Source organism: Tachyglossus aculeatus, chromosome 11 (genome assembly GCF_015852505.1).
Source record: "Tachyglossus aculeatus isolate mTacAcu1 chromosome 11, mTacAcu1.pri, whole genome shotgun sequence".
In the NCBI taxonomy this organism is placed as follows: Eukaryota; Metazoa; Chordata; class Mammalia; order Monotremata; family Tachyglossidae; genus Tachyglossus; species Tachyglossus aculeatus.
In genome coordinates, this window is record NC_052076.1 from 59,233,545 (window position 1) to 59,252,036 (window position 18,492).

The 18,492-nt window shown below is 42.1% G+C and overlaps 1 protein-coding gene across 1 annotated transcript in view; it reads left to right on the forward strand.

Annotated features, from left to right (window-relative positions):
• The window catches only part of PEPD (peptidase D), a 291,828-nt gene that overhangs the window by 46,841 nt on the left and 226,495 nt on the right, over nucleotides 1–18,492 (forward strand). Inside the window, exons 4-6 of the mRNA XM_038754595.1 lie at nucleotides 4,792–4,855; nucleotides 13,233–13,280; nucleotides 15,684–15,745. Of these exons, the coding sequence (XP_038610523.1) occupies nucleotides 4,792–4,855; nucleotides 13,233–13,280; nucleotides 15,684–15,745 (174 nt within the window). The remainder of the gene's footprint in view (nucleotides 1–4,791; nucleotides 4,856–13,232; nucleotides 13,281–15,683; nucleotides 15,746–18,492) is intronic.

Sequence of the window (18,492 nt, forward strand, 5' to 3'; positions counted from 1 at the left end):
ATTTTCCAGATGAGGTAACTGAGGCACAGAGAAGTTAAGTGGCTTACCCAAAGTCACACAGCTGATGTGGCAGAGCTGGAATTAGAATCCACGACTTCTGACTCCCAAACCCCTGCTCTTGCCACTAAGCCACACTGCTTCTCTAGCACACAGTAAGCACTTAAATGCCATTATCATTATTATTATTACTCTTCCAAGTGCTTAGTTCAGTGCTCTGAATACAGTAAGCACACAAAAAATATGACTAATGGATTGGTCCTGCCCAGGCTTTGAGCCCTGCATTTAGAGGTTGTATTTCCCTTTCCCACTTGTTCCTTGGATTGTGTGCTAATTTTCCAGTCAGAAGCATTTCACTTCTGCTGGAGAACTCTTTCCATACACACTCTTCTGCCTGAGGCTCCTGACCTTTTCCTTTAGTGCCCACACAAGATGGCTGTACCCAGCGCATCTTCTCTGCTGCTGCTCCTAGCCCTTCAGTGGGCTGCCTGCTTGTCATCTTCGCTATGTACCACCCCCATCTTCAATGTCGTTTAGCAAGTAGACATTGGCAGTCAATCCCTGGAAGAAAAACACACACCAAAAAAACCTCTTATACCAATGGGAGGCTTTACATGTACCTTGTTTTCCTAGGATGGGATCTTTGCAATTAAGAATAAGAGTAATGCATTTTACTGAAAATAGAGTGTCTCTTGTCATGTGCCAATGAGCCCCTGGGTTGGAAAAACATCTGGCCTCTGAATTGCTGCCTCAAAGTGCTCCTGAGGTGGGTGTCACTAATTAAGGTCCTATTGCAGCTCACTACTGTATTAATAGATGTCAGGTTTTTTGCTATTTCACTTTGGAATCCTGTCTTGAACAGAAAAATAATGGAACTGAGATGTGCAAATTTAATACCCGGGCATTGGCAAGCAGTCACCACTTCCTATGGAAAACAGGGAGTTGCATGTGGGTCCTTAATTATGGCCTCTGAGCACAATCTTGATGTGAAGCAGTCTACTAGCACCAAAGGGAGTGTGGAGAGAGGAGGAATATTTTGGCTAATAAAACCGGTCACCTTGAACATGCAGAGGATTCTGGGTATAGTCTGTTCTGTGTTGCCTTTCCTCCTCCTGCCATGTTGACAGCAGTCTGCTTATCCCCATGCTTAGTGTTGCTTTTTTCTTGTTTTTGTCCTGCTCTTACAAAAGTACACACATTACCATGGATGATCTCTTGGAAGGTCTTACTGTTTGTTTTACGGCATTTGTGAAGTGCTTACTATGAATAAACACTGTTCCAAGTACTGGGATAGATATAAGTTTATCAGGTTGGACACAGTCCCTTTACCGCACTCTAGAAGGGAGCAGGATTTAATTCCCATTTTACAGTTGAGGAAATTGACGCACTAGAAGCTAAGTAACTTACCCAAGGTCACACAGCAAACAATTAGCAGAGCCAGGATTAGAATCCAGGTGTCCTGACTCCCAGGCGCGTGATCTTCCCACAAGGTGATCCTGTTTCTCAGCATTAGAAAAATACTAGCTGGTTGTTTGGAGTGTGTGAGGGTTAGGAGGGTAGTGTGTTACTTCAGAACACTTATGTACATACCTGTAATTTATTTATATTAATGCCCGCCTCCCCCTCCAGTCTGTAAGCTCATTGAAGGCATGGTATGGGTCTACCCACTCTATTATATTGTACTCTCCCAAGTGCTTAATACAGTGCTATGCACACAGTAAATATGACTGATTGACCTCGCTTGTGGGGCTTGAACTAATAATTGTAAAGTGGACATTATCAAATAATCAAAAGCTGCAAATGAATAGGCCAGGATAGTAGTGCAAAAATCAGGGGATCACAGTAAATTCTAGAACTCCTTTATCCTGGAAGTTCCAAAGGTGAGCCCACTTCCCTCTACCTGGAAACAAGAAAGAGAGAAAAAACTAGGGCCTGTCCCTTGCCTTCTAACGTTCTCTCTTGACTAATCAATTGATGTATCTACTGACTTTGAAAAATGATAGTCTCTGAAGAAAAGTGAGGAGCTGATGAGTCAGGTAGCCCAACATCCCTGGATGCACCACATTTGGTCTAGAGAGCATCAGTGAATTATCTCCTCACTTGCAACAACTTGATGAAAAGGATGTCTTCCTGTTTTCCTCCCAACTAAGAATGCAATTATTAAATATTCATGTACAAAAGTGCTGCTAAGCAGTGAGTTTGTTATGCTAAACAGTATGGGCTTCATGCTCACTAGAGAGGGAACAAAGCTCCTGATTTAAGCTGCTGAACTACCTGGGGAGAGATGTCAAAGACTTATGCATCCTGCTAATTTATGGAAAGGTGATTTTTTTTTTTTAGGTTTTTTTTTTTTTCCCTTTTTCAGGAAGGTTGGAATGCAAAAAATCACTACTCCTTTACTTTTTGGTCAGGTTCCTGTTGTATAATGCCATTCTCTGGAATACTTTTATTCCTAATGTGTAGTAACTGATTTGAGTAAGTAATTTCTCTTCGTGGCAGGAAAATGTTACAGCCTCACTTGGATTTGTTTTAGTACTATACATGACAGGGGAGCTAACTTATTAGAAGCCAGGAATTCTCCCAAGGCAGGCTTGGTGGGAGGGAGGGTGATGAAGAGGAGAGTAGAGCTTCCTTATGTTTAAGGAGGCTTCCCCTTATTACCTTTATAGGGCTTAATCCTATGGCTTAACGAAGCTCATTATGGGTCTCAAGGTGTGTCTCGGTTCATTGACTTTTTATTGTTTTTCAAAACCAGCAATACTTCTTATCTTAAAGTTTTTGTTTATTGTAATAAACAATCAAGTGTTTTTTTTTCAATCGAGCTTTAAATAAGTGTTTCTTTTTTAAAACACGATAATCACAATAATTGATGGGTAAAGATTAGTTCTGCATCCCAAAGGAAAGTTTTGGAGGGAGCTAAGATTGCTCCTATCCAGTGTGTCATTCTTCTGAGGGAGTTCATATGGATTGAAATGAAAGCTGAGAGTATACATTAGCAGCAGTTGGCTACAGACCACAGTGTGGAGGGGCAAGGTAATAAGGGTTTAAGAAAAATTATATTGTTAATGGGATGAGAGGCTTGGGGACTTGAAATATCTCAACACTAATTGCCCTAAAGGAAAGGAACCCCTCTCAGGGTCGCACCTGGAGGGTTTCAAGTACTCTACCAGTCTCCTCTACAGGAGAGTCAAGCAGCTAGTTTGGCCAGTGGCTAATGAGATTAAGGCAATCTGCTACAAGTCAAAACTCACCTGTGCTGGGCAGCAACAGTGTGGGAGAGAGTCGAGGGTGGAGACTCAAGCGTACTGCACAGAAGGAGGCAATGGTAAAAACGCTTCTGTATTTTTACCAAGAAAACTCTGTGGATTTGCTAATAGAATGATTGCAGGTGGAGCATTCTGGGAGAGATGTGTCCATGGCATCGCTATGGATCGGAGACAACTTGATGGCATAAAACAAGAACAAACGAAAGTAGGCTGACAGACCCCTTGCAGATCAGACTACTGAGGCTACCATTTTACAGATGAGGCAACAGTTACAGAGAAGTGAAATGACTTGCTCAAGGTCACACAGCAGACAAGTGGTGAAGCTGGGATTAGAACCCAGGTCCTTCTGACTCCCAGGCTGGTGCTGTATCCACTAGGCCACTTAGGGCTGATTCTGGCTCATGTTGGTTGGAGAGGAATTCATTTTGACTGCTAAGCAGGGTTGGACTTCTGTGATTTGAAGGCCTTTAGCGGGGGCACAGGCTTTCAGTGAACAGTGAGCTATTTTATCAAGCAGTCAACTGTTTTTACTGAGCACTTACAGTGTGCAGAGAATTGTGCTAAGTGCTTGGGAGAGTTCAATAGAATAGAGCTGGGGGACTTTACCAATAGAATAAAGTTGGTTAAGTTGGGTTCCCTACCCACAAATAACTCATTCTGGAAGGGGAGACAGACATTAGTATAAATTGATTATGGCTATGTTCATGAGTGCCATGAGGCTGAAGATGGGTTGAATATCAAGTGCTTAAAGGATGCCTAGGTGACAGAGACTGGAAAGCAAGTAAGGAAAAAGATAGCTTAAATGGGGAAGGCCTCTTGGAGGATTTGTGATTTCAATAAGGATGCACCTGGCAGGAAGATGCTGCTTTTGTTTCCCCAAATACTGGAATGTGGAGAAAAATGATTTCACATAGACAACATATTTCAGTATTATATTTTTGTTTGCCTTAATGTAGGTGCGGTGGATGTGTGAGCATGCATTTGGGCCGGTGACATTTATTTCTTCATTCATCAATCCCCTTGGAAAAGTCCCTCTAACCATCTTTCTGTCCTCTGCCACCAGGGAGCACTGATCTAAAACTATCAAGCTATAATTTGTTAAAGTGATCAGGCATCACATTATGGCTGTGCTATTCAGCAGAGGGTTCTGATGAGTAAAGTCCTGTTGAAACTACATGGCCTAGGGAAAAGAACACGAGCCTGGGAGTCAGAGGGCCTGGGTTCTAATTCCACTACTTGTCTGCTGGATGATGTTGGGCAAGTCACCTGACTTCCCCATGCCTGTTACCTCACTTGTAAAACAGGGATTAAGACCGTGAACCCTATGGGGTACATGAACTGTGTCCAACTAATTATCTTGTATGTACCCCAGCGCTTAGTATTGTGCCTACCACATAGTAAGCACTTAACAAATACTATGAAAAAACTACCAAAAAACCAGGGTTCAAGTAGTTTCTCTAATCTTTACTGTTCAGGGTGATGCTCATGGTTTAAATATAACCATTGGTTTCCATTGTATGTCTTAAAGGATTCATCCTCGGGAACACTTCAAGGAGAAGTATGCAGTGGATGAAGTGCAGTATTCAGATGATGTAAGTGTTCGTTTTTCCTCAGTCAGTAGTGAAGCTCATGGAGAGGGCAGTTCTCCCAAATAGCTGTCTAGATTCATTTAATCTTATTTCAGTTCATAAATTTCTCTTTAATGCTCCAAACTTGGCTTGAATTTTGTATGAGTCAATTAATGTTTTTACTCCCTATTTCCCTGGAGGGCTGGAGAGAAGGAATTCCCTCCTACAGCTACACACACCACAATTTGCCATTCTTCAGTGCATGAGCAGAGGGTCTTCTGGGTCTATGTGGGTGGGTGGGATTGGGAGAAGAGGGATCTTGGGATCCTTCTGTTTCTTTCTCCTTTTTTTTCCTCCTTCTTCCCTGGGTTCTAATCCCAGTTCCACCACTTACCTGTCTTGTGATCTTGGGCAAGTCACCTAACTTTTGTGCCTGTTTCCTCATCCGATAAAAGGAGATGACATCATTATGTGGTATTTAAGCACTTACTATGTGCCATGCACTGTACTAAGCACTGGAGTAGATACAAGCTAATCAGGTGGAACACAGTCCATATCCCAAGTGAGTATGTCTTGGCCCATCCCATGTCTTGACCCCCATTTTACAGATGATGAAACTGAGGCACAGAAAAGTTGTGACATAAGGTCACACAGCAGACAAGTGGCAGAGCAGGGTTTAGAACCCAGTTCCTTCTGACTCTCAGTTCTCTACCTACTAGGCCATGATACTTCTCCCTGGTCTCTCTCCTCCTTAGATTATGAGCCCCATGTAGGGCAGAGACTGTATCTGATCTGATTGATTATCTTCCATCTGTCTCAGCATTTAGTGTAATGCTTGGTCCATAGTAAGTTCTCAGCAACTTTTGTTATGATAACCATGATGGAGATCTGAGGCTGAATTTTGGAATGTCTAATTTAGTGTCTTACTCTGCTGAATGATCACTGGACACTCACATTTTGAACATATAGAAAATACTCCAGTAGCCAAATTTAGAATCTTTTATTCTTTTTCCTGGAATGATAAACTCTGCCTTGTGGGCAGGGACTGTCTGTTAATTGTTATATTATACTCTCCCAAGCTCTTGATACAGTGGTCTGCACATAGTAAATGCTCAAGAATGGCTGAATGAATGAATAAACCATGTCCCATGTTGTGTAGCTGAACCTCATGCATTGCATTATCCCACTGAGTCATCAAACTTTCAGATTGTTGCCTGACCTGTAGCTACTTTAAAACTCCAGCTCTGTCATCCAAATCCTGCAGAAATACAAGTGTTCCCAGAAATATATACCATCACCCAGCTGTGTTTCTCTCTTCAAAGCCCTCATTGAGCAGATGTTCTCTGTGGGCTTGTGCACCTGGCCAACTGTATAAAAAGAGGAAAGGCGCAAACCTCAGCAGCATTTCTGCCCAGAACAACAGATGATTTGTTTCTGGGGAGCTGCTGGAGGAAAGAGGGAGAGTTGGGATGCTTAATTATGTCCCTTTTCCCCCTGCAGAATGTTAATCCTCATTTACCAAAGTTGGAATCTCACTTGACTTAGCCAGGAAAACATTTTATCTTCCAAGTTCTCTAAGGATGGAGCCGTGCTATTCCCTGGCATCAAGATGGGGAAGCTGCTCTGATTCTGCTTGGCTGAGGTTCTGGACCACATACTTAGATCAGCAGTGCCAGAACCCTTGGAGAAAGGATGGCCAGGGAGTACATTCCAAGAGGATGGTCAGGTTTACAAGCATCATGTGCCCTGATGGTGAGCCCGTTGTTGGGTAGGGGCCGTCTCTATATGTTGCCTATTTGTACTTCCCAAGTGCTTAGTAAAGTGCTCTGCACACAGTAAGTGCTCGATCAATACAATTTAATAAATGAATGGTGTTACACTATCACCCACTGGCCATATCTAGTCCTTTACCCTACAGTCAGTCAGTTAATCCTATTTATTGCGTGCTTACTGTATGCAGAGCACTGTACTAAGCGCTTGGGTGAATACAATATAACAGACACATTCCCTGCTTATGACAATCTTACAGTCTAGGTGGTGGTGCTTTGGTGTGGTGTTTTTGTTTTTCTTTGATCCTGATGTTTGACCTTTTGGAGTGGTTTTCCAAATAATAATAATTGTGGTATTTAAGTGCTTACTGTTTGGCAAGCACCACACTTAGCACTATGGTAGATGCCAGCTAATTAGGTCACATACAGTCCCTTTCCTATATGGGGCTCACAATGTAAGAAGGAAGGAGAACTGGTATATAGTACCCATTTTAAAGATGAGGAAACTGAGGCACAGAGAAGTTAAGCAACTTGCCCAAGATTACTCAATGGGAAAATGGCTGAATTCCCAGATAACTCAGATCCTCTGACTCACAGACCCGTGTCTGTCCACTAGGTAATGCGGCTTCCCAAGTAAAGGGTCTCACCGATAGTCTACTCCAGTGTGGTTGTAGCGGGACATCTTGCCAAGTAATACACATGGAATAAAATGTGGCCTGTCTTTCAAATATAACTGGATAATGGGCAGATAAGACAAGGTGGTATCCTGAATATTTAATGGCCAACCGAACCTCCATAGCTGGATCAAATGGCCTCCCTAGACCCTTATCATGTGGCCCTACACGTGGCTATTGGTGATCAGGAGTGAATTATGAAAGTCAGGAAAATAGGCTGGATTTCTTCCTTTATGTGAAATCCATGGATTGCTAGACACTGCTCCAGTTTGGGTTTCTCCCTGGGGAATTTGTCTGGCTCTTCTCCTTTCATTATCAAACCGGGACTTTCTGCCACTTGTGACTCTGGATCATAAGAGTGAGTTAGTGAGTCCAATAAACCAAGAACTTAGCTCTGTATAAGTGTCAGTGGTTTTCAACCACTATTTTTTGGAAAGGCAAGAGAAAATAGGAAGGTTCCCTGAATACTAATAACTGGTTTTGCTAAACTCTTACTCCTTTATCAAGCCCTGAACTATACATTGGAGGAGATAGAATATAATTAGATCAACTACTGTCCCTCTCAATCATTCATTTAATCATGACTATTAAGCACTTACTGTGTGCGGAGCACTGTACTAAGCTTTTGGGGAAAGTACAGTACAGCAATAAAGAGTGACAATCCCTGCCCAAAATGAGCACCAAGCTCACAGTCTAGAGGTGGGGGAGATGGGCATTCATTCATTTAATCATATTTGAGTGCTTACTGTGCAGAGCAGTGTACTAAGTGCTTGGGAAGTACAAGTTGGCAATATATAGAGACGGTCCCTGCCCAATAGCGGGCTCACGGTCTAGCAGGGGGAGGCAGACAACAAAACAAAACATATTAATAAAATAAAATAGTAAATATGTACAAGTAAAATAGAGTAATAAATATGTACAAACATATATACAGGTGCTGTGGGGAGGGGAAGGAGGTAAGGCGGGGGAGAGGAAGTGGGGGGGCTCAGTCTGAGAATCCGTTCTGGAGGAGGTGAGTTCTCAGTAGGGCTTTGAAGGGAGGAAGAGAGCTAGCTTGGCAGATGTGCGGAGGGAGGGCATTCCAGGCCAGGGGGAGGACGTGGGCCGGGGGTCGATGGCGGGACAGGCAGGAATGAGGCACAGTGAGGAGGTTAGTGGCAGAGGAGTGAAAGGTGGGGGCTGGGCTGTAGAAGGAAAGAAGGGAGATGAGGTAGGAGGGGGCGAGGTGATGGAGAGCCTTGAAGCCGAGAGTAAGGAGTTTTTGCTTGATGCGTAGGTTGATTGGTAGCCATAAGAGATTTTTGAGGAGGGGAGTAACATGCCCAGAGCATTTCTGCACAAAAATGATCTGGGCAGCAGCATGAAGTATAGATTGAAGTGGGGAGAGACAGGAGGATGGGAGATCAGAGAGGAGGCTGATGCAGTAATTCAGTCGGGATAGGATGAGAGATTGAACCAGCAGGGTAGCAGTTTGGATGGAGAGGAAAGGGCGGATCTTGGCGATGTTGTGGAGGTGAGACCGGCAAGTTTTGGTGACAGATTGGATGTGAGGGGTGAACGAGAGAGCAGAGTCGAGGATGACACCAAGGTTGCAGACATCAAGCAACTAGACATTATACAAATAAATAAAATTACAGCTATATACATAAGTGCTGTGGGGCTGGGAGGGGGAGAAGAGCAAATGGAGCAAGTAGGAGCAATGCAGAAGAGTGGGAGATGAGGAAAAGTGGGACTTTGGTAAGGCTTCTTTGAGATGTGCCTTCAGTAAGGCTTAGATGAGGAAACTGAGGCAGAGAAAACTTAAGTGTCTTGCCTAGGGTCACCCAGGAAGCAAGTCGTAGTGTTGAGATTAGAACCCAGGGCTCCTGGAGCATTGCATATTGTCAGTCTGTTTACTATCACTGATGGATTGTTGGCTGTTTGTCAGGTGCTCCCACTCAAAATTTCTTCTCACTTATGACTTCTGGACCTGGGTTAGGGAGGGAGATTACTTCAGACAGTTCAGGAGAGTAATTAGTTTGTGATCCTGGTGTTTAGATGCCTCTGTTTCAAATCTAACTTATGTGAGGTTCATGAAGAGGAATACAGCTGACTAATTTTTGGAGGAAAGGGAAGCCCAGACCTTATATTTCCTCTTCTCTTTCTACCATCAGATTTGCAATTTACTGTGTGACTCTTGTTAAGAATCAATCAGTTGTATTTATTGAATGCTTACTGTGTGTAGAGCATTGTAATAAGCACTTGGGACAGTACAATATAGCAGACACATTCCCTGCCCACAATGAGTTTGCAGTCTAGAGGACTTAAACTTGGATTCCCAGGCCTGATTTTGGGGCTGCCTTTTCTGAGCTTTCAGTGAAGATCATATTGGTCTTATGTTACAGCTTGTAGTGTCAGCTTTCTCCTCTTTTTTGGGGATTTTGAGTGTACTTCTTATCTCTTCCATAAATAGCTCTGGGCTCCTAGATCCTGGGTATAATAGATTAGGAACTTCATCCTGCTTTTCCTTTATTTTTAGATGTATGATCCATTCCCTGTGGTACTTAAGTCATATGCATATTACCTGTCAAATTAATACCCTTGATTACAAGTCCAAAAGACATAAAAGTATTTGTATGCACACACTCAGGTGTTTGCCAGTGATCTGGTTCTTGCTGAGTGCTGAATCCAAGAAGTAACATGCTGAGTCTGAATTTTAATTTTGTTCTGGCTCTCCTGTTTCCATGGAGTGTTTTTTCTTCTTTTCTTTTCCCTCTCATTTTGATTTTGATCTTGACCTTAGCCTCTTTTGAAGCCCCAGTCATAAAAACCTCAGCTGTCCAGACTGAGAGTATCTTGATTTTTTTTTTCTGGCTAACACCCAGCTGCTTAGAGCCTGAATCCTTGAGGTTATACTGATTCTCCCCATAATTCACATCTCTAAGTCTAAGCAGCTCTGTCTTTCCATAGCTGGCCCTACCTAATGATCAGCAATATCTTTCTTTTCCCTCCTGAAACAAAGTAGTTCAGGCCCCTGGCTATCCAGTGCCTTTCCCCTATCCATTTTGGAATGATAGAGGAGTTGTGAATAATGGGTACAGAGAGAGTTTGTGGAGTCTGGTTCCTTAGAACCCAGCTTCTCTGTTGGTGATCCCTCAATACCTTCTCCAAACTTGGGAAAACTTACCTCACCATCCTCAAAAAAAAAGAGGGCTGGTAATTAGGGTGGTGCCATCAAGACTCCAGTTGAATGCTACATTGGGGCAGCCAATAGAAATGGAAAATTCAACTGCACTTGGGCATGTGTTTAAAGCAAAGAGGAATTTTCTTGTCAATCAATGATATTTATTGAGCACTGACTGTGTGCAGAGCTTGGGAGAATACAACAGAATTGGTAGAAATGTTCAGATTCAAACTGTGACTATGTGAGATAGGGGCTGTGTCCAAACTGATTAGTTTGTACCTACCTCAGCACTTAGTATCTGGCACATATTTGTATTTGTTATGGTATTTGCTAAGCACTTACTGTGTGCCAGACACTGTTCTAAGCTCTGGGGTGGAGACAAGCAAATCAGGTTGGACACAGTCTCTGTCCCACGTGAGGCTCACAGCCTCAATCCCCATTTGACAGATGAGGTGACTGAGGCCCAGTGAAGTGACTTGCCTAAGGTCACACAGCAGACAAGTTGTGACCCAGGATTAGAACTCATGAGCTGACTCCCAGGCCCATGCTTTATCCACTACACTTTGCTGCTTCTGTACATAGTAAGAACTTAACAAATACCATTTAAAAAAAATTCCCTGTCAATAAAGAGCTTGCATTCCAGAGAGGAAGACAGACATTAAGTAATTTATAATATGTTATGTATATGTACATTAGTGCTGTGGGGCTGAGCGGCTGAGGCTGAGGAATTTGGGAATTCCAAATTCCCAAAGGTCAGAGACCCAAGCACACAGTCAAGGGAGAGGGGGCCAGGGAATAGAGAGTGTAATTGGGGAAGGGCTGTGCCCTGGTGCCCTTAATTTTTCCATAGTGTGTGTTTTTACTTTGTGTTTTGGAGAGAAGACTGTTAATGAATCAGGCAATGGCCTTCTGACAGCACATGTCTATCTGATAGACCCCAAATCCAATGTTGTAAGAAACACCCATGCATATGGGCATGATACACGTTAGGGCTATGTAGTGTTCTTTAACCTTGGAGTTATTTAGGAACTTCAGAATTTACCCCTAGCTTCAGGGAGGCCTGAGTGTCCCTTTTGTAGTTCCCATGACTACTATCAGCTCCTTGAGGACAGGGATAATGTCTCCCATCTCTATTATGTTGTAATCTCCCAAGTGCTTAGCACAGTGCTTTACACACACTAAGTACTCAATAAAATACCATTGTTTGATCCAGAAGGTCAACAAAACTGGAAAAAGTCCCACTCTGGGCAGTGGCAGGGAAAAAGTCCCACTCTGGGAGGCCCAGAACTGCCTAGTACTTAGTGTTATCTGAGGAGGAGTTAATCCAAGGCAGCAATTGTATACAGATGAGGCTGCTACCTGGAGCTCCCAACTTCCCTAGCCCCCCACAAAGGGCAGCAAATGGGCTCCAAGGTGTGTTCCTCTGGGCAGGCAGGAACAAATAGTGACTTTCACCTGCTGTTTTTGTTCTTCAGCTCTGTACCAAACATGCCTGTCTTGGATCTATGTTTTCTCCACCCCATACTTCCCTTCTTCCCACATCTAGCTCCTCTTTTTCCCCTCGACTTTCTTCTCCAACAGGCTCTCCCCTCTCCTCTACTGTCCTCTGTTCCAGAAAATATCACCATATCTTTAATCTCCTGGGGACCCCAATCTGACCCTAACTCTGAGACCTGGTTTGGCAACTAATCAATCAGTGGTATTTACTGAGAAATTACATGGTATTTCACATTTGGGAAGGTGCAACAAAATATGTAGATATGATCCTTGCCTTAAGGAGCTTAGAGTCTATCAAGGAGCTTCTCCTTGTGGTGTCTTGAGCAGTTCATTGGAGGGGAGACTTTAAACTGAGTAAGACTGGGTCCTGTTGTAGAAGGAGAAACAAAGCCATAAGGTGTCTGAAGATTGAATTCCATCAGAAACTGTCAAAGGAACTGGGTAATGTTGGCCACCATTTGAAGCAAGAGCGTTTACAGGGCATCTGCTAGGCTATGGAAATGAGAATACTGTGTCGACATGACTGGGCTGACCCATTTTGTGGAGCTGAGTCAATGCTGGGTTTTCCTTTAATTTTTGCTAGGTCACACAAAAGGAAATTGCTGATGAGCACAAGTCTCTAATGGAACTTGCTGGATATGAAAGAAAATTTAGAGGAGCATTTGAAAGGCTAGCTAGAGGATGAGGGAGTCCCTCTGAGTAATTGTATTCAATAAAAGGTGATGGATTACAAGGGGCAGTACTTAAAAAAAAACTCTCGTGCCATGTGTCATAAGGAAGCATGAACTTGTATCTTTTTTTGTTTTTTTATTGGGCAGTTCAGCAATGGCCAAAAGCTTTTTTTTTAAAAAAAAATTTCCCCATAGTTCTTGACTTTTGTATCCTGATAGTAATCTTCATGGAAGAAGAGGACCCATTAGCTTGTACATTTGTCATCCTGCTTCTCTTTCTGAAGAAAATAGCAGATCTAATCCCAAACCACAACTCCTCTTGTGTTTGTCTCAACTACTCCGATGGTTGGAAACCGTAATGGGGAGGTAAATTTTTTTAAAAAAGGTCGTGACAATGCCAGAAAATGTGTTGCCGAGGGGTTATATTCAGCAACACTCCTGGCCTTTTATTTCTATCTTTTTTGGGGAGGGGATCTTTTTGTCAGCAAAATGAACGCACTGGTTTTCATGGAGAACATGTGATTTTTGAATTGAGCTTTTAGCTAGTTTCTAAGAAAGTGGTATACACCAGGTAAACCCTTTTTGATAGACGTGAATCACTGAAAACATTTCATTCTGATTTTTCAGATAGCCAGGGTCTTGGCTTCATTGAAACCATTCGTTCTTCTTACTCTGGTAAGTGACATTTGTCTTTTCAGAGAATGTTTAGTATCTGATATTTATCTACTGCTGAGGTGATTGTAGTTGAAAATCTCTCTGCAAGCTAAGCACTGTACAGTAGCCATACACGATAATGCAAGAATAAATATTTAATTCCTGATTCTACCACTTGATTAAAAGTCATCAATAAAGGAAGTTACACATTTATGGTTAGGCTGGTTGTCTTGAGGGGAGCATGGGTTGCACAGGCTGCTGATAGCTCTTTAAAAGCCTACAGGCTACAATGCTGCATCTTCCCTGCGTGAAATGCATGAAGTATAACCTAATATTATAGGAATAAAACCACTTCAGAAAACCCAGTGAGTCTATCGCTTTTTCCTACTCTCCTACCTGGAGATCACCTGTTGAGTTTGCAACTCTACATATCACATCTATATCGATCTATCTGTCCATCTCTATATATACACATACACATATTTACAATCACCTTTCATTTGGTTGATAGCAGGAAGGTGTTCTTTTTGGAAACATAAAATAAAGTCTTTACTTTTGATCTGCCTTTAATCCCTCTCACAGTAGTCTGCTCCTTATGGACAACTCTTTTAAGTCCTTTTTGCATTTAGGAAAATATGGTGTGCCATAAATGTTAGTCTGTGGAAGTGAGAGTACTATGCACAATTTTAAATAAAATGGTTTCATGTTGCAACTCACTCCACAATTTTTTTTTTAAGTTTATAAAGGGGGGAAAAAGACTTTTTACATCCCTAAGTGATCTTTCTCCTCAAGTTAATCTTTTTTTTTTTTTTTTTTTTTTAGGAAAAACTTGCCATTACCTATTTTTACAGCTTTTTTGAAAGGTGTCTAGTCAACTCTTTGTTCTGTCGAGGGAAAAATGTTTTATACTGGATAGTAGTGTAAAGGATTGTTTCCTATGTTATATATGTGAAATGAAATTAAACACTGACAGATGTTCAATGAAATTAAACATTTTCAAATCCCTTGGGATTACATATTTTAAAATCTATTGCTAATTGGTGATTCACTTTATCTCTGAATCATCTTGTCCCCACTGTTCTCTTATGGTATAGCCTTGATATCTGGATTTACTTGCAGTTACCGAGGGAGAAGGATGTGATGCAGGTTCATAGGTTAATTTAGGAAATGCATGTACTAAATCAGTTCTCTACCAGCACTGAAGTGGTTTGTGACTGTCTTTGAAAATACTCTTTGGGTTCTGGTAATAGGAGATGTGTGTGTGAATAAATCAAAGAAAAGACCTGTCTTCCCAGGATGGAAATTAAAGTTCTGAAAGTCATTCTTAGTGAATTCCTTAACTGTGGGTCCAAAAACAGCAACCCTTAAGCATCCACAAAGGCAAGTTAGCCATTAAAGATCAAGGGATGCTCTTTTGGTGGTGACATGGGTGTTAGTGGTGTTTAGCCTCAATTTTTCCAATTGTTATTTAAAGAGGTGAGAATATAGAGACTAAACTGTTATAAGAACTCCTTGGTGGTGAAGGTGGAAAGTGATTTTTAAAAATTATTTCAATCAATCATCTCACATTGAAGAAAATAGGAGGGATATCTCTAATGAAAAACTAAATATTCTTGAATTAGCATAGAAGGACTCTACCTGGAGAAAGTTGTCCTGGTTCTTGAAACCACTTTCATCCATATTAATCCTGCACTTTCTGAAAGAGCTCATGTGAAAGTTCCTTTTAGCAATATCCTGGAAAAGGTGTGGAAGCAGTGTTGCCTAGTGGAAAGAGCCTAGGCCTGAGAATCAGAGGTCCTGGGTTCTAATTCCAGCTCCACCACTTGTCTGCTCTGTGACCTTGGGCAAGTCATTTCACTTCTGTATGCCTCAGTTCCCTCATCTGCAAAATGGGATTCAATACCTGTTCTTCCTCCTGCTTAGACTGTGAGCCCCATGTGGGACCTGATTATATCTACACTTTCATTCAATAATATTTATTGAGCGCTTACTATGTGCAGAGCACTGTACTAAGCGCTTGGGAAGTACAAGTTGGCAACATATAGAGATGCTTCTTACCCGACAGCGGGTTCACAGTCTAGAAGGGGGAGACAGACAACAAAACACAACATATTAACAAAATAAATAGAATAAATATGTACAAGTAAAATAAATAGAGTAATAAATATGTACAAACATACATATATACTGGTGCTGTGGGGAGGGGAAGGAGGTAAGGCAGGCGGGAGGGGGAGAGGAAAGGAGGGGGCTCAGTCTGGGAAGGCCTCCTGGAGGAGGTGAGCTACACATAGCACTTAGTACAGGGCTCGGCATATAGTAAGTGCTTAAGTATTATTGCTATTATTATAATAATTTGGTGGAATGTCTTCTCAAATATGGATCTGTTTCTTTCTTTCCCTCTTCCCAACCCCCTCCAATTGGCAGCGAGGTGTCAATACTGACAGCGGCAACATATGCAGGGAGGCTTCTTTTGAAGGAATCAGCCAGTAAGTGATTGAGTGGTGGTTTTGCATTGTAATTGTTATGCTGTACTCCAATTTCTTACATTGTGTTTCCTTAACAACAAATTAAGTTCCCTTTTTGTGTATTTAACATGTAAAGAGCAAATTTGCATTCTTGTCTTTTTGAAATAGAAACCAGGTACCAGAAAGCTTTGAGTTTAAGTAAAATACTTTCTGCTTTTTCCTCAATTACATATATAAACCATTTTTGTTAATTGAACACAGTCAAGGAATGATCAGCAAATCCTCCCATTTCCCTGGGATTTATTGACCATCAAGAGGGTGTGTGTCCTGACTTAGTAATGAGACAGAACAGAGGCCCAATATGACATTTATTTATTTTTGAGAGAAAAAATGTGGCTTAATGGGTAGAGCACAGGCCTGGGAATCAGAAGAATCTGGGTTCTAATCCCAGCTCCTTCACTTGTCTGTTCTGTGACCTGTGGCAAGTCACCTCACTTCTCGATGCCTCATTTACCTCATCTATAAAATAGGGATTAAGACTGTAAGCCCCATGTGGGACATGGACTGTGTCCAATCTGATTACCTCATATCTACCTCAGTGCTTAGCACAGTGCCTTGCACATTGTAAGCCCTTAACAAATACCACTGTTGTTATTATTAATATTATTATTATTTGAAAGAAATGGTCATGCTTCACCTGGGTGAAGCTCTGCTATTACTATTATTGCCATTGGTCAACAGCTCACTTATTGTTTGGGGAGACACATCCTTCCTTTTTTCAACCTCCACTTCCCCCACCACAGTTATTGGTATAGTGCTTAGTACAATGCTTTGTACACAGTAAGCACTCAATGAATACGATTGAGTGCTTATGAGGGAAGACATGATACTAAGCACTTGGGAGAGTACAAGATATTGGATCAATGTGGTAGCAGTCTGGAGGGGAAAGGGTGGATTTTAGTGATGTTGTGAAGGTAGAAGTGAGAGGATTTGGTGACCAACTGACTGTGGGTTGAATGAGACAGGATAATGCCAAGGTTGCTGGCTTGAGGATAGTGGTGCTGTCTGTAGTGATGAGAGACATGTGGAGGACAGAATGAGCGGGACGATGAGTTATCCTTTGGACATGTTTAGCTTATTCAGGTAGAGATAACCTGAAGGCAGGAGGAAATGAGAAACTGTGGAGAAGGAGAGAGGTTAGGGCTGGAGAGGTAAATTTGGGAATCATCTTTGTAGAGATTTGGTAGTTGAAGCCATAGAAGTGAATGAGTTTTCCAAGGGAGTGGATGTAGATGGAGAATACAACTGAGCCTTGAGGGTGGGATGGTGAGTGGCAGAAGAGGAGCCTGTGTTAGAGACTGAGCAGGAGCAGTCCTAGAGTTATGAGGAAAATCAGGAGAGGACAATATCAGTGAAGCCAAGGTTGGATAATGTTTCAAAGAGTTGGGGTGGTCCACAGTGTCAAAGGCAGCTGAGAGGTTAAGGAGGATGTAGTGGAGGCCACCAGATTTGGCAGGAAGAAGGTCATTGGTGACCTTAAAGAGGGCAGTTTCCTTGGAGTGAAGGGGCTGCAAACCAGAGTGGAGGGGATCGAAGAGAGGAAGTGGAGACAGCAGGAGTAGACAGCTTACTCAAAGAATTGGAGAGAAGTGGTAGAAGGGAGAGAGGGTGATAACTGGAAGGAGCCCTGGAGTCAAGGGAGTTCTCTCTCTCTTTTTTTTTTTAAATTAATATACTTAGTTCCATTTTAACTGCCAAGGTATACTCTTCTGAGAAACCACAGTTCTTGACTCCATACTTGAGCATGCCCCTTATCACTCCAAGTCACCTGCCCTCTGGCTTTTCCCTTGTGGAGCTCCTTTTGCCATGGCATCTACATCATGAAAGTCATCTTGATGCTCAGGTCCAAATTCCTAATTCTTGTGTTGTGCTTGCACTGTAAAGATCTAGTTTCAATGCTCCTCATTTTTCTCCTGATTTGACTGACCTTAATTCTTATCCCCAAATATCAAGTGAATGAAGGAGATGAGGAAAGATAATTTACATTTAAATTTACTTCTAGAGTAGTTTGTACCATCATTATAATAATAATGATGATGGCATTTATTAAGTGCTTACTATGTGCAGAGCACTGTTCTAAGTACTGGGGAGGTTACAAGGTAATCAGGCTGTCCCATGGGGGGCTCACAGGCTTAATCCTCCTTTTACAGATGAGGGAACTGAGGCACAGAGAAGTTAAGTGACTTGTCCAAAGTCACATAGCTGACAATTGGCAGGGATTTGAACCCATGCATGACCTCTGACTCCAAAGCCTGTGCTCTGAGCCATGCTGCTGCTGCTTCTTAGTTCATTATAATGAACTGAGTGTTCCTACTCCATTTATCCCATTAGCCTTAAGTTTCTCTAACAGAATTTCTGAATTTGTGAATTGAGCTTCTTTAATGGGAATTTAAAGACTCTTTCAAATGTACTATACATTTGTCCTTAGATATCTATGTCTAGATTTATTTATGCATTTTAAACCGAAGTGTGTGGCCTGTGTGGGAAGAGCAGCATATAGTTGCTCATTCATCTCTGGGGCAAGCAAAAGTTCCTCACCATTGTCTTTAAGCATGCAGTGAGCTGTCTTCCAATCAATCAGTCATTTGTATTTATTGAGCACATTTGTGCAGCTCAATAAATGATGCAGAACACTGTGTTAAAAGTACTTGGGAGTGTGCAACATAACCAAGTTGATAGACATGTTCCTTGAACACAAGGAGCTTACA